Below are 14,932 nucleotides of genomic sequence, written 5' to 3'. Positions count from 1 at the left end.
GGAAATGAGCTGGGGGCTGAGATAACAGCCCAGCGAGGGGGGCTTGGGTGGGCTTTCCACAGCCCGTGAGAGACCTGAGACTTACCTTCATAAGCAACAGTCAGATCACTTGAAAAATAGAGTTATTAGGACCCAGAAAATATGCAGACAGTTTTGGGGTTTGGTTCATTCGATGCATATATTGTGTACTTTGTCCAGAATGTTTTAACAGTGCAAAGTGAAGACAATCTCTGTAGCATAAGCCTGAAGACCACTGAAGATGATTAGTGCATGGTAACTCCACACAGGACATGCTGACCTGACTTTGAGTCAGAGACAAGAACAGAGAAATTTCGCTGGGTACACAAAGAGCGTATAGTTTGCACTAAAACTCTTCCTCTGTTGTAAGAGATTATGCTTTTGTTAGCACAATATTAATGTTTATAAAGCATCTTGGCATGAAACACTGTTGGCTTTTCTTTCCAGCATGTTATAAAATCATCATGGAAAGAAAAACAGAGTATCCCTAATGTACCAGATTATTGTTACACTGGTGTCTCCTGATACTGCACCAGATTAACATGACAGAGCAATAAAACTCTGGATCTTCATTTATCACACCTCTTTAGCTCTCTCCCATGCTCAGACAGGTTTGAAATGAGTATTAGCTTTTTCCCTGAAGAGAAAATAAGAAGTTACCCAGAAGTCATCAATATTTCAACTCTGCCAATTTTTACCCAAGTGTTGGTCTTATGAGTATTCTTCAGTTCTTCTGTGTTCTTACCTAATCCACTGAGGAGGTTTTTTATTTTCTCTGGTTTTGGAGTTTATTCTTCCATCTGCTTCTCGTTATATTGCTTAATCTCTAGGTGTGTGACTTATTTTAGCAACGTGGTTTTATTTTTGTGTTAAAGTAACACTCACACAATCCCTGTGGGTCTGATACACCTCAGCCTGAAAGGTGTCTAAAAGGGGTGTCTGATACTGGGATGAAATATCTGGAGGGACATTTTGGGTTTGCTATCTACCCTCTGTCCTCAGACCACCACTCTGAGTCTGCTGGTAGTTTTGTCCGACTGAATTCCCCCGTCTCTATTCTGAGCAGCCTTCTGGCAAACCAGCGCCCAACTCACAACTTCTCTATGCCGTACGCTGGTCTCTGCCCCACCTTTAAGCTTATTTCAAAATATAAAAGGCTAAGTATGAGACTGTTGCTCCTTGTATATTTTAATTCTGTTCATGCTGCTGCCAGTCCCAAGCATATCAAAGGTTTCTGCTGGACTGCTGGTTTTGAGGCTGTTGGGTGCACTTGCTTCAAGTTTATCAGTAATACTTTATCATCCCCAAGTGAAATGATTTCTCTTAAAAATGAAGACTGAGATACCCAAGCAGCCCTTCTCTCAGGCAGCCTTAGGAAAATACTAGTGAGGACTGGCAGCGATGACACCCTTCCCCTCTGGTCCCCAATGGCATCTCTCCAGGACTGCCAGTTCTGATTTTTATGGAGCTCCAAACACATTGGTAGGAGACAGCAAATTATAAGGGGTTTTTTTGGCGCTGACTTTCAGCCCTGAATGCTGCATGACAGACGTCAGTACTGTTCTTCCCAGTTTTACAGATACAGAAACTGATGTACAATGGGTGAAGTGTCTTAGGCAGAGTCTCACAGCCTCAGCCTCTTGTCCTGGCATTTCAGCTATTCTCTGCTCGTAACTCTGTCTTGCTACTTCTATAGCAAATACTAATATAGCATATAGCCAGTGAGAGCAACCAGCATTGCTCAGCTTTGCTGTTAGTGTGAACAGCCTTCTGGTTTCTTCATTCTGCTCATTTTCCCTGTGCTTAAGAGCTCAGCTGCTCCAGAGGATCAGGCTGGTGATGAACGATGGCATAGATGTACTCTGCAACACACTTTGGCTTGAATTATGCATCCCTGTGCTTCTCCAGAGCAAGCTACCAATGCTGCGTACATGGGGCACCCTCCCTCCGTGACAGCATCAATTATTACTGCTGCTTGCAAAATGATCTGTGAACTAAAATGGGTTTTTCTAATTCTGTCACTGGAGAAGAACTTCTGGCTAATCAACTGGAGGCAGATGGAGTTGGCAGAGATGACATAAAGGCCTGCACTAATTACTCCATGTGTCTCAAGAACTGATAAGGGAGTTGATTTATGCCTGGAACAGCCTGATAATTCCGGAAATAATAGATATTGCATGACTTAATTAATCAATGTAAACCTGTTTGTGCTGTGATTTTGAATTAATGGCCATGGTATAGCGCAGGTGTATGGAAAGTGGGCTACAGCCTAAATGTACCTACTAATGGCCCAAACCAAGGACCAGGCTCTGGATACATCCTGCAGTTGTCTCTCATTGTATCTGGTGAGTTCTTGCGCTCTTGTGCTTGGGGAATGCGAGTGTGGCCACATATGATGACACGAAGAAGGAAAATGGTACATATATACACAGTAACAGTGGGTAGAAGCAAAAACTTATTTAAGAATTGGTCCATCCTATGAGTTCATATTAAATAGTTGCATCAGGAGTAAGTAGTGTCAAGGCCTGAGTGGTTTTAGCTCAGCCTGTCACCCTGCCTCGTGTGCTCAGTCCTCAGGGCTGGTGGTTGTGCAGGCAGGTCTGTTCTCCACCTGCGTGGATGAGAGGGGACACCCTTGGGCAAAGGTTCTGCCTACCCTGAGCTACAGGTTCTGCTGGCTGGAGTCAGCCTACAGAGCAAAAGATGTTTTCTTCTGACTGTTGTCCTGCTTTCTCCATTCTTCATACACAGACCATTTCAGTTCTATGGCCCATCATGGGACCTCCCTGTAGTACCCCTACCTCTCACCCCAGGCTGATTTACTGGACATAACACAATTTTGCTGTTTGTATTTGCAGATGCACAATGTTTTCCTGGACCAGCCTGGGAGGATGGACGGATTTTACTCTGTTTTCACCCTCCCAGGAACTTGTTGACATTCCTCCACTGTGGCTGTTGAAGTGAAGATAGATGTATGGGCTGGTTGGGACCCACCCATGGTAGGCCAGAATATATATCACTGAACAGAAACACATGCTTTCCCCAACTAAGACAGACATCAATTAGAAATGTCTTAGGTATGATCACAAATCCAAAAGGACTTGCCTGCTAGAGCTGATGGAAAGATGGGTAGATCCAGGGTCAGGTTTAGCCTGCTAAGAAGCCCAATGACTAGGTCTCTGGGCAGTGATTTAACTCCTGCTCCTGCAGAGCATTTTAAGGAGAAGTATTTGTGCACTACAGTGTCACGTTTTAACAAATTAGACCTGCTTTTAGCACCTTATGGTGCAAGTGACCCAACACGTGAGGAGATTTTGCACGGTGCAAAATCCAGGACATGGTTTGGGGGAAAGGACTGCAACCTGGATCTCATTTTGGAAGGCTGCCAACCCCCAAATCTTCAGTAATTTCAAAACAGGGCCTCTCACTCTAGTCACTCTTGTCCACCCTTCTCTGGGTTGCGCTCTATGGGGCATCATGCTCTGTTTAGAGTTACTTGAATAATCTGCCTTGCTTGTACAAATGCCAGGCTCGTATTTACTGCTGGTGCCGGGGCTCAGCCATGTCCCTTAGAGATGCTGTAGAAGGTCACCAAAGGTTGGAAGGACAGCTGAGATGCCCTCTCCTTTTGTATCCCCTGCCCTGCTTGCTATTATATACAAATAAATTTCCTTAGAGAAGGACTGTTTGACCTGTGTGGGTAACAGTGGTGGTGGAAAGCAATTTCTAAAGAGAACAAATAGTTTCTGCCTGGATTAAAACAAATACCTAATTTGCTTTCTTCCTTTCCGTGTATGAAGAGTCCTCGCTTTACAGTGCAAGTAGCTTGGATCAGATAGGAGGCAGGAATCGGGTCTGGGTGCTGTTCCTTACTCCCCTCATCCTGCTCTATGGTCTCACATTGGTCATTTGGTCTCTATGTGCCTACTGAGCTCCCAAGCACCATGAGGCACAGTGACTTTCCTTTTGGTGTCCAAGCAGAACAGAGCCCCATAGGTACTTGTACTTGGCCCTACCATAGTCAACTATATTGCACCTACGATGATTTAAGCATCAAAGACTCAGCTATATCTTTTTTGCGCGGTGCCTGACAGTGCTTAGTAAAGCCATGAAATGGATAGTCAGAAGGGGATTGAACTTGTTTTAATTTCTGAAAATACAGTTTATATTCACATCCATACTTAAATTCAGAACCAATACATATACACAACAGCTTTCCAGGACTTCACAATCATCGTCACTTACATAATAATAAAGTGGTTACATTACATTTTATATGCAGTTTGGTTTAGAATGTGAAAGTATTATGAATACATTGAATCCTTTCAACAATGTTTTCCTAGTTTTGTTTTTATTCTTTCTTTTTGTGTTTGAAAGATTCCTGAATACTATGAATCTCTTCCATGGGTTAATGACAGTAAAACAATGTAAATGGACTACACAGCACTCTAGAACCATGGTTCATACACAATTTTAAGATCAGTGCTGTGGCCTCTTTTGTATGAAACTTCCTCTTAAGAAATAGTGTTTTTCTTTTAAGAGATCCCCTTGAAGACTTCCAAAGATATTATCTGAGCTGTTTTCTGCTTTGAGCTGATCCCAACAGTGCAAAGCAGCCATAAACTCAGCTTAACAAGGTAGTTAAAACAGGTTTAGTGTTGTTTTGCATCACTAGAGCAGTACAAAGCTGGCAGTGTGTACCAGTAAATCAGTTCTCTAGAGTACAGAAAGTGGTAACACACATCTGACTCAGCTAAAACACCGTAAGAGCTTACACAGCCCAGTATAGCCCATAACACTTTTAGCTGGGAAAGGGAGGGGAGCGAAGAGAAGTCTATGTACATTTATTTGAGCTTGTGGGTCTGCAGATTTTAGCTTTGCTATGAACCCCACTGTCCTTTAAGTCCTCAAGTTCTCCAGGTCTACAAGTGCTTTGCAGTACCAAACCATGCCCTTAGACCTTGCTAGTTTGCATATGTCCATTGAATTCAATATTTCTCTGGGTTAGCATCGATTCCTGCAAGCGGCTGCTGTTCTCTTGCCTGTGTTCAATGGGGTCACCATCCTCTACACCATTGCCCTTTTGGAGGCAAAGGACTTTCTGAAAACTCTGCTTGAAGTTGTCAGAAAGAAATCCATAAAGAATGGGGTTGGCACAGCTGTTTGCATAGGACAGGACCACCACAAAGAAGTACACCCCTACCAACACAGGGTCTTCTGGCAGTATAAATATCAAATTGACAATGTTCATCATGTAAAACGGGAGCCAGCAAAACACAAAGACCACCACAATGATCACCACCATCCTGGTCACCTTCCTCTCTGATCTCCTGCGCCTCGTAGACCCAACTCGGATCCCTGAAGATTTGACTTTAATCACAATCAGCAAGTAGCAGAGACAGATCACCAACAAAGGACCAAAAAAACCAAGGACCGATGTGTAAATGATGAACGCTGCTGACCAGATGTTGACGGGCTCTGGCCAGTTCATGTTGCAGGTGTGAAAGTCTTCCTGCACATCTGAAAAGATGATGACTGGAAGCACCACCAAGAAAGAGAATGTCCAGACAGTCACGCTGATGAGCTTGGCCACCCTGGGACGTCTCCACTTGGTTGATTTAATGGGATGAACTACTGCCAGGTAGCGGTCCATGCTCATCACAGTCAAACAAAAAATACTAGTAAATTGGTTAATACCGTCTACAGTCATAACCAGCCTGCACAAGAAGGAGCCAAAAGGCCAGTAGGAGATGGCGTTCTGGGTGGCCAGGAAGGGCAGGCCCAGCATGAAGAGTACATCGGCAACAGCTAAATTCAAGATGTATATGTTGGTGACGGTTTTCATCTTGGCATAGCGCAAAACCACATAAATGACCAACGTGTTGCCGCTGAGTCCGACTGCACATACAAGGAGGTAACAGATGGGAATCAGGACTTTGTGGATGTATTTGAATGAGGGCTGCTCTGAGAGTGTCCCATTCTCTGTCACATTTGTCAGCAGTGAGGAATTCACGTCGCTGGAACTAGCTTCTGTGCTAAATGTGTTGGAAAAGTATAAAGGATCCATAACTCTTACTCCTCAGTTTTTCTTTTAAGGCTAAGAGAAATTAAACTTCATGGGCATCTTGTTCCTAGAAAGAAAAAAGAAAAAAGGAAGAAAAAGAGAGAAAGAAAGAGTGAATTCAAAGTAGACTAATTTTTGCACATCATTTAATTTTCCACCTATAGTCAGAATTAGTGTTTGAATTATGCAGTTAGCACATGTGAGAAGATCAAGGCCTGACCAAAGGAATTGCACAATGAGAGAGCCCAAGTGCTCACCCCAGCACATGGTGGTCTCTGTTTAATTTTCACAAGCTCCATGCCGTGGGGTCAGGGCTGGATGTAACTGTGAAGATGGGAGGCTGCACGGCAGTAACACGGTATGCATCCCGCCGGGACATGCAAGCAAGAGGAGAGAGGGTGATGGCCATCACACTTCATAGTCAGAGCAGAAGCTTTCCTGCAGCAAAGGAGTCTGAATGTCCTGGCATGTGGGCCGTTCAGGTCCAAATCCTGCTGGTAACAAGGCCAGTCTTTCCTCTGCTGATGAGAAATGTTAATTCTTGCATGCATCCTGTGCCACTTGGCAAGCAAACTTTACTGTTTGACCGTCTCACTCTCCGTAACCTGTCATCATACACACACATTTTCCTCTTTTATGAAATCAAGGAACAGGGGCAATAATACCCTCTACTTCCCGATTTGCACAAAAATACACAAATCCAGAACCCACCTTTCCTCCTAGCTTTCTGCCTAAAAACTTATACGGAAAATGTTAAAAGATAATTTTGAAAGACTCTGACAGAACAGCGCGTACAAATCAGACTGAAAGCAGAGCCCTGGCATTAGTGCCGAAAGCTTTAAAGTCCAATTTGGGGCAATTCTGTGGTCGCTTAGCAGAGGGTGCCTGGAGAGGCTCAGGGACTGACTCAGCCCCACCTCACTCCCGTACAAGCTCTGGATGCTTTCAGAATCCAGAACAAAAGATAGTTCCCGGCTCTTCGTATTGGGTTGTTTCACAGGTCTCCCTGTTTGCATAGAAACAGTCTCAGTTTGATGTATTCAAATGCCACTTACTGCCTGGCAGAACCAGCTGAGAACCCCCAGGGAGCATCGGCAGCTGTGTAGGTGGGGAAACACGACCATCCATAACAACCAACAAAACCATAGAAAAATAATCACTGAACTCCAAGATGGAAAGGACCATGTCTGAGAACACTTTTCCATCGGCTCAGGTCATGTGCATGCAGATGTGAAGATTGCAATGGAAAGGAACAAGCTGTTTCTTTTCCATCTCTCAAGACTATTCTTCTGTTAGTGCTTCTGAATACCTCTCCTCTCACCCTGAAGTGTGCTTTTTGTTTAAGAAACACCTTTCTTCTGCAAGAAATCCAAACTGCAGTGGGCAGCTTCAGGACACAGGCAGCTGAATAGATTTAGTGATAGAATACGTTTTATTAGACAATCTGAAAAGGGTTGAAAATTTCCAACCCTCTGTTTCTGCAGCATGCTTGATTCACATGAATATTTTTTCGTTCTTTGTCTGAACATGGTCTAAGTGGGTGTTTATAAAGCTTTCCACTATAAAAAAGTTAAAGTATCTGCTATAAAAGAGTGGAGATTCAAAACCCCAATCTGGCCCAAGTCTGGCCAGCAGACAGTGGTGAAGGTGCTCAAGGAGGATGTGCCCAGCAAAATTTGTTCCCATCACCTGATGGTTGGGTTTCCATAATAATCTGGGGGCATGAGCCTGGATTGCCCACACTGCACCCATGCCTTTCAAGCAAAAGCAAAATTCAGTATCGTATAAGCATGCAAGAGACTTCTCGTCTCCAAGAGGAATGCAAACACCTCCACAGACTGGTTACTGTGCTTTGTCTTTGGGTGAGAAAAACTGCAGTGGGTGAGAGTAGAAGTCCCTCCAGCTACCAGTAGTAATCATAAATATGCTGTTCGGATTTGGAAATGTGCAGATGGGAAGTAGGTGTCTCACATGTAACTCTGCGGCTGGGAGGAGATGTACCAGAGAAATCAGAAATCCAGGGTGGCTGGGGCGGTAAAGCTGAGAGAACTGCCAAAGCTCAAACAAATGCTGGCTTGTGGCTGGAGATGAGAAAGGAGCAGGGAGGATCTGCAGGTTCTGAATATGCGACCGTGGTGTTTGGCGTTTAGGTATTGCAGCCATGGGCTCCCTGCAAGAGTCGCGGCAGTCCCTGACAGCACACGGGAGGGAGAGGTCAGCTGAGACCATGCTCCTCGTGAATTAAATAGGACTAAACTTACTGCTTACATAAGAAAAAGCAAACTCCAGTTCTGGCCACAGAATGGACTTTTAAATTCTGTTCTGACACTAATTTTCAATTAGAAACTTGTATTAAAACTCAGATTATTTGTGGAAGAAATCTGGGAGAAGCCAAAGCAGCACCACGCTCCTCTTGGGCTGTGAGGGTTTTGATCTTTGGAAGACTGCATTTTCTTGCAACCCAGATGCTGTGCAACCCAGCTGGTTAGCCAGTATCTTTGAAGGGAAGAATATAAAGGAAATGGGTGGTGGGATAGGGCAGTCGGTGTTTATAAACTCATATTCATGGAACCACATCTTTGGGACCGAGTATGGTGCTGAGATTGGGAATGCACTTCTGCCCAAGAGCAGTCCAGAGTAGCTCAGCAACATCCAGTCTGGGCCAAAAAGCAAAATTTTTGTTCTGGGACTGCAGAAGTAGGAGGACAGTGGAAAGAACCAGTGCTGCCGCTCGGTAGGGGAAGGTCAGGAAATGCAGTCATGTGTAGCTCTCATCCTAGTGCTATAAAAAATGAGGATGGACATCTGTCTTCTTCTCCTGTAACGGTCTCCTCCTACTGCTGTGCAGGAGTCAGTGATACCTCAGCAGCTTCTCAGTCTGCTGCTTTAGTATTTTGGGGCTTTTCTCTTGATTTTGTGTGAACATTAATCTTTACTCTCAGGGTTTTTGTTCGGTTTGATGTATTTTGCACCTTTCCCTTCAACAGCAGGTGGATTCAGAAGGAAATGCATTTGCTAAGGCTCTCATGAAAAGTCTTTAGTCTCTTAATTTGGTGACAGCCTGCAGGTTGGCAGCACCAGCAAGAAGCTGCCATCATCTGAACATTCCCTATGCACTGGCTGGGGATGTGATGTGCTTAGAGTCATCCAGATCTGAAAACTGAGCCCAGATCTCCAGAGTCCCCATTCAGTGCTTTATCCACTAAGCCGTTGAAACCTTATTGCCTTTGCCGTGTAGCCACTGGTATTTGGGGATTCTTTATGGCATGGCAACAACAAAAACCCCCGAACAGCTGCAAAAGCATGTTTTGCTGGCTGTCTTTGATGAGCATAGACGATTTTTCCCTCTGTCTAGCTGACAGCTTGCCCCTCAACAGCACAATTTTGCCACTACAGCAGTTAATGACCCTGAACCTTAACAAAGGATGACTAAATATAATTAAGGCGTGCCAACTGATACCCTACACACTTGTTCTGGTATTCTTAATTAATGGATTAATAAAAAAACACACCTCTAGGGGACTTTCTCTCGTCTGGAGTTTTTCCCCTTCAGTATTTGATCTCCAAGACATCATACTGGTATACTCCATAAATTATGTGCTTTCTGCTTAAACCACACAAACCAGAAAGGACAAATAAGGAGCTAAGAACATAGATCCAAAGTAATCACTAGTATAATTCCAAGTTCTCCTTTTACAGAGCAGTACCCTGAAAAAAAATAAGCATACACTGCAGCTGAACATACCTGACTGACTGCCTGTGTCCCTGCCCAAGAAAAATGAGAGAAGAAATAGCAGACATGTTATGGTACAGACCATTCTGCTCAGAAGAACGTATTTAGCCTTTGTGAAAACTTCTCTAGCAGGTACCCTAAACAAACATGCTTTTGCTGGGCACAAGAGCAGGTATCCACTTAACAGTACAGAGCAGCCCATTCAGTGACTGAAGCATCATCACAACACAAGGAAAACCAAACCTTAAAACTGTCCAGGCAGATCAAGGTTGAAATTCTTCCTGGCTTTGGTTACAATAACAAAGCAAAAATAACTCTATGAAGTGCATTGCATCAGCATATAGCTGGGTATAACTGGGATCAAGAAGGAATTCCATAAAGAAACCTAATTTTATGAGTCAAGATTTGATCTCACTGCCTATTTACCACTGGAATCATAACTCTCTCATATGCAGCATCAAACATAATAGCTGTGAAGAGAATTATGACAACAGAATGGGAGATTACTGCGTCCAGGTGCAGAATAACTAGCAAGAACAGACAAAATGGTAATCCAGGCAGATACACTTTTAAAACAGATGGCCTTGGTAGTAATGGGAAGCACCTGGGTAAGTATCCAAGAAGTATCTAATAGCAGCAGAACTTTGTGGGTTTTTTCCCCTGTCCCATGGAGTTGGCTGCAACATGTCAGTGGAGCAATTTGCTGTAACAAAGGGAAGAAAAATTATCCTGGTCCTCCAGTAAATTTGCCCTTTCGGGGATGAGTGTTCATCACATGCTTCTCCAGATACCACCCATGGGGCCTCATGCTTTGTATTTGTATGGATGGAGCAGGCAGAGCCAAGGGTTGCTGCTGCAGGAGGGAGAACGAGCTGCTGGTGGAAGGCGAAAGGAGGGAGGTGGTGGTGTGAAAGTTGGTGTTACCTGGCAGAGCAGCTCTGAAATAACACAAACACCCAGGCAAGGCTCTGCATGAGGAGGAGGGAAATGCAGCATCATGCCAAGACCCGCTTCCACTTCTTACAGTTATAATAATGTTCTTATACTAAACCAGTAGCTCCCTGGGAGCATAGAAATCTCATAATTTCTCGTACAAAATTCTTGGTTTTCCCCACTCCCTGCCCTGTTCCACCACCTGGGGCAAAAAAGCAAAAGGACTCAGTTCAGATGGGAACTTTCTCCTTGTTAAAATCTGACATTTGATATTTCTCAGGATGTGTTTCTCACCCCAAAAACCTGGAGCGATTGGTTTTTCTCTACGGAAGACCTAACAAAACAACTTTCTTGCAGTAAATTGGTTTTCTGTTTTGACTAGCTGTATTGGTACTAAACACTGATCAACTGAAGTCAAAGTTAAATAAAGTCTTGCCACTTTTAGCACTATCAAAATCTTTAAGAACTATATTTTCATGCTGGCAACACTTTGTTACCACCCTGCTCAGACCAGCCCAGTGTTTCCTAGAGCACTCTGCAGATACATGACCTGATAACTTGGTCCCGTTTTTAGTTTGCAAACAAACAGCCCATAAAACACTTTTGCTTTTGCCAAATATTTGCTAAATACTTTTTTCCCCAAACACACTTTAGGCTCTGTTACGCTCAGAGTTTACTCACTTTGGCTGAGCCGGTCCTGTCACACAAACAGTCGTGTAAACCGCATGCTTCTGGTTTTGCTCCCAGATCAGTTGATTTAAGTAACTTCAGCCAGAGGAAAGTGTGGAGCCCGACATCTCCGTGCTCACACCCGGGCAGGTGTGGCTGGGGCTAAACTCCAACAACTGCACCGCCGCATCGCTGCAACCAGGGCTTTTAACCAAAATGTTTCTCTTCTGCCCCTCTCTCCTCTGCAATCCATTGACATCAAGCGATATCAGGGGCGTGACAGATTCAAAGACAAGTTCAGTTGAGGAGCATTTAACTATAGGTTGTGTCTGCTCCCAGGCTGAGGGAGAGCTGAAACACCCACAGATCCCTTTGGCTGAGGGAACCCTTCCAGGAGAGCCCCAGGTTGGAAGGAGCTCAGCTTCTCTTGCTGCAAGAAGTGGAGCAGCTCCAGGAGAGGAGCCTCGGTGAGGGGACAGGACCTCCCAAGGTGCGAGGTCTCTGGCTCGGGCGCACCCCACAAGCAGAGCAGATCCACTCTGGCCACCGAGCCCTGGTGACAGGGTCCCCCAGGAGCTGGGATTCCCAACACGAGGACTAACAGACTCATCCCAGCACCCTAAGTACTGGCTGCCTGGTGTAACCTGCATGTCTCCTCCCCCACGGAACTATAAAAAGTCTCTCATTTACCCCAGCGCAAGCCTGCAATTTCAAAACACCTGAGCCGGGTTGTTCTTTCCCTGCTCTTCAGTGCAAAGGTCTGGGCAGAGGGAACAAGCTGTGCCCAGTTCTGCGGATACTGGGAGCTGCTTTAAGCCAGCAAGGCCCACGGACACACGGGGCTAATCCCAGTCCAGCCCGACGGTGACTCCCAGGACACCGCTTTGACCTTGACCATCCACTTCTTGCTGAGCACCCGGGAGCACATTCGACCCGCCCCCCCCCGCACATCCCTCCCGTGTTTTAGCAAAAAAGAGCATCGGGCGCTCAGCTCTGCCTCCCCCATGGCTTTCTGTGCTCCCCTCCATGGCTTTCTGTGCCCCCGTCGCACCAGACTGGGCAGCACTGGGGGCTCTGCCCCCTTTTCGGTGGGACTCCAGCAGCTCGGGGCTGGTGGCGTGTCGGGCTGTGCCTGCGCATCCCTCCCGCGGGTGCCTTTCTCCTCCCTTTCAAGCGGCGCTAAGGATTGTCCTGCTTTAAACACCGCATCCTCCGCGGGGGGTCCTCTCCCCGTCACCCCCCCGGCCAGGACGGGGTCACTCCGCTTTCCAGCAGCAACCCCCCCCCCTAAGAAGGACAAACTCGGGGTAGCCGCTTGCTTCGGGGGACCCGCAAACGGGACCGAGCGTTCCGGTGCCTTCATTCATCCCAGAGAGCCCCCCCCCCAAAAGCGCTTCGCCAAGCCCCAACCTGCCCCGTCCCCATCCCTCCTGCCTCCTCGCTCCATTTATCCCTTTAGGCTCCCCCAGCCCCGCTCGCTCTCCCCTTCTCCCCCGACAACGCTTACCTCCAGCTCCAGGGACTCCTCTTCGTCGGATGAAGGCGTGAACAACCCCGCTCCCCCCTGGGCTGCAGCGCTGCTCCGGCTTCAGCCCACGGACCCCCCCCGTCCCCCGGTCCCCCCGGAGCCGGGAGCGCACCCCGCCGCTTCCCTCCGGCGGCGGGCGGGCACGGCGGCCGTTCCCCCCCCGGGGGGAGGAGGGACGGGGCTCTCCCGGTCGGGGCTGCCTCCGGTGAGGGGATGGAGCGGGGGGGATGCCGCAGCCCGGGGCCCCCCACTCTGCAAAAAGTTGGGCTGGATGTCGGGAGCCGTCGGTGCCGGAGGAAGCAGCCCTCCGCCGGGATGCTCTGCTCTCCCCTCCCGCCCCCGGCATGCCTGTGCCCCCCTCCCCAAGGTCAGGGACACCCTTACCTGGCTCTGTCACCCCGCTGTGCTGCCGGTCCCGCTGTCCTCCCCCGGGCCCCCCCCCCCGAGGAGGCGGCAGCCCCCTGCCACGGGTGCGGGGTCTGCGCCTTGCGAGGGGAGCGGCGGCTCCGGGGAGGGGCTGGGAGCACCCACTCTGTGCCCGGCGAGAAGAGAAAGGGCTATCACAGGAGATCTGCATTTCCTCCCCTGGTCTAGCTCCCTTCCAGCTCCGAGAAGTCCTTTTAAAGACTCCCGCAGGCTCGGTTGGAGCGAGCCCCCTCCCCGAGGGCAGGGGACTCGCTGCTGCTGCTGCTGCTCCTCCGAAAGTGCAGGACCCGAGCGTGCAGGCTCCTTCAGGGACAACGAGAAGGGACTGTCATCTTCATCACATTGATTTTATGCTCCTCTCCCTGGGCACTGAGCGTAAGGGAAGGCTGAGTGACAGGGTCGCACTCGGCATCCTGCCTCTCCATGGAGAATCCCATGTGGGCATGTTTTACTCCAGCTGGCTACGAATCAGGCCCTAAAATCACTAGCTAGTGCAAAGATGCAGGGCTTAACAGCCAGGCTGTCAGGCTAAACGTGGTGTTCGATTTACTCCCTCCTAAACTCCCACTGACTTCACCGAGGTTCTGCTGGGCAGGAAAGGGCTGAAATATTTTGCCCTTTGAATGCAACAAGTGCAATAAAAGTCAGACATAGCTCTCCCCGCTCTGCCCTGCACCCTCCCTCTGCTCTTACATATATTAACATCCGTACCGGTGTTACCTAAGACCCTTTGCTCCGCCACTTTCCCCCGTGTACACAGCAGCGGTGATGAGAGAGGCGGCTGGGGGGTTTGCCGAGAGCAGGGCTCCCCAACCCCTGCCAGGAGCTCCTGGTTTCATCAGCATGCACGGGGCATCGTGCTTCGTAATAACGTATATGATCTTAATCCACTGCTGAGGCTTTTCAATTAGAGATCTGTGATTGAGTCAGATGTGTGAATGCAAAAAAGCGAAGGAGAAAGCTGCTTTTGGCATGTCACTTTTTAATTCAATCTGCTGATGTATTTATGGTCATGTATTGCTAAATTGAACTAAGACTCCAGTCTGCTCTTGCCATGACAATGGGGAGAGTCATCTGATAAAAATAGAGTTGGGTTGATAAACAGAAAAGAAGAGGAGATTTTGATTACCTTCTTTGAAAACATGCCAGGCAAAATGTGATACAACAGCCCCACTGTGAATATCAGCTTGAATCAAAATAGGGCTAATTTAATGAATTTCCCTCACATATTTTATCAGCATTTTATTATCATTTGTGATATTTAAAAAGTTGCTGAGAAAACACAGTGGTCCCTAAGTTTCCCTGAAGAAAACACCACTCTTCTTCCAAATAAACACCTTGCCAAAAGTATTTTTACCAGGATCCGTGCTATGATAGAGGCAGGATTTTCAACAGCTCTCAAGGCTTGTCGAATTCTTTACTGACTCAAGTAAACAGCAACGCTCCGTTTCAGGGCTGAACGAAGTGAACACAAAGGCTATCTGCGAACGCTACCCGTTATCATGCTTTTAATGGCTAATGCCCCTGGTCAGAGACCAGAGATCAGTTACACCAACCACAG

The 14,932-nt window shown here is 47.1% G+C and overlaps 1 protein-coding gene across 4 annotated transcripts; it reads right to left on the bottom strand.

Annotated features, from left to right (window-relative positions):
- Positions 1–4,146: 4,146 nt before the first annotated feature.
- Positions 4,147–13,879, bottom strand: SSTR5 (somatostatin receptor 5). 4 transcript variants are annotated; one of them, XM_030002409.2, is made up of 4 exons: positions 12,925–13,022; positions 11,430–11,659; positions 6,340–6,603; positions 4,147–6,149 (listed from the first exon to the last, which is right to left on the bottom strand). In XM_030002409.2, exon 4 carries the CDS (start codon positions 6,083–6,085, stop codon positions 4,973–4,975), a length of 1,113 nt encoding a protein of 370 aa, XP_029858269.1. In that variant the 5' UTR covers positions 6,086–6,149; positions 6,340–6,603; positions 11,430–11,659; positions 12,925–13,022; the 3' UTR covers positions 4,147–4,972. The 4 variants fall into 4 exon arrangements, with proteins under 4 accessions (XP_029858269.1, XP_029858267.1, XP_029858270.1 ...); XM_030002407.2 differs by lacking the exon at positions 6,340–6,603; XM_030002410.2 differs by lacking the exons at positions 6,340–6,603; positions 11,430–11,659; positions 12,925–13,022 and adding an exon at positions 13,330–13,879.
- Positions 13,880–14,932: the final 1,053 nt, after the last annotated feature.

This window comes from Aquila chrysaetos, chromosome 25 (genome assembly GCF_900496995.4).
Source record: "Aquila chrysaetos chrysaetos chromosome 25, bAquChr1.4, whole genome shotgun sequence".
Classification (NCBI taxonomy): Eukaryota; Metazoa; Chordata; class Aves; order Accipitriformes; family Accipitridae; genus Aquila; species Aquila chrysaetos.
Note: the sequence above shows the minus strand (reverse complement) of the source record. Positions and strands in the feature narration are given on the sequence as shown.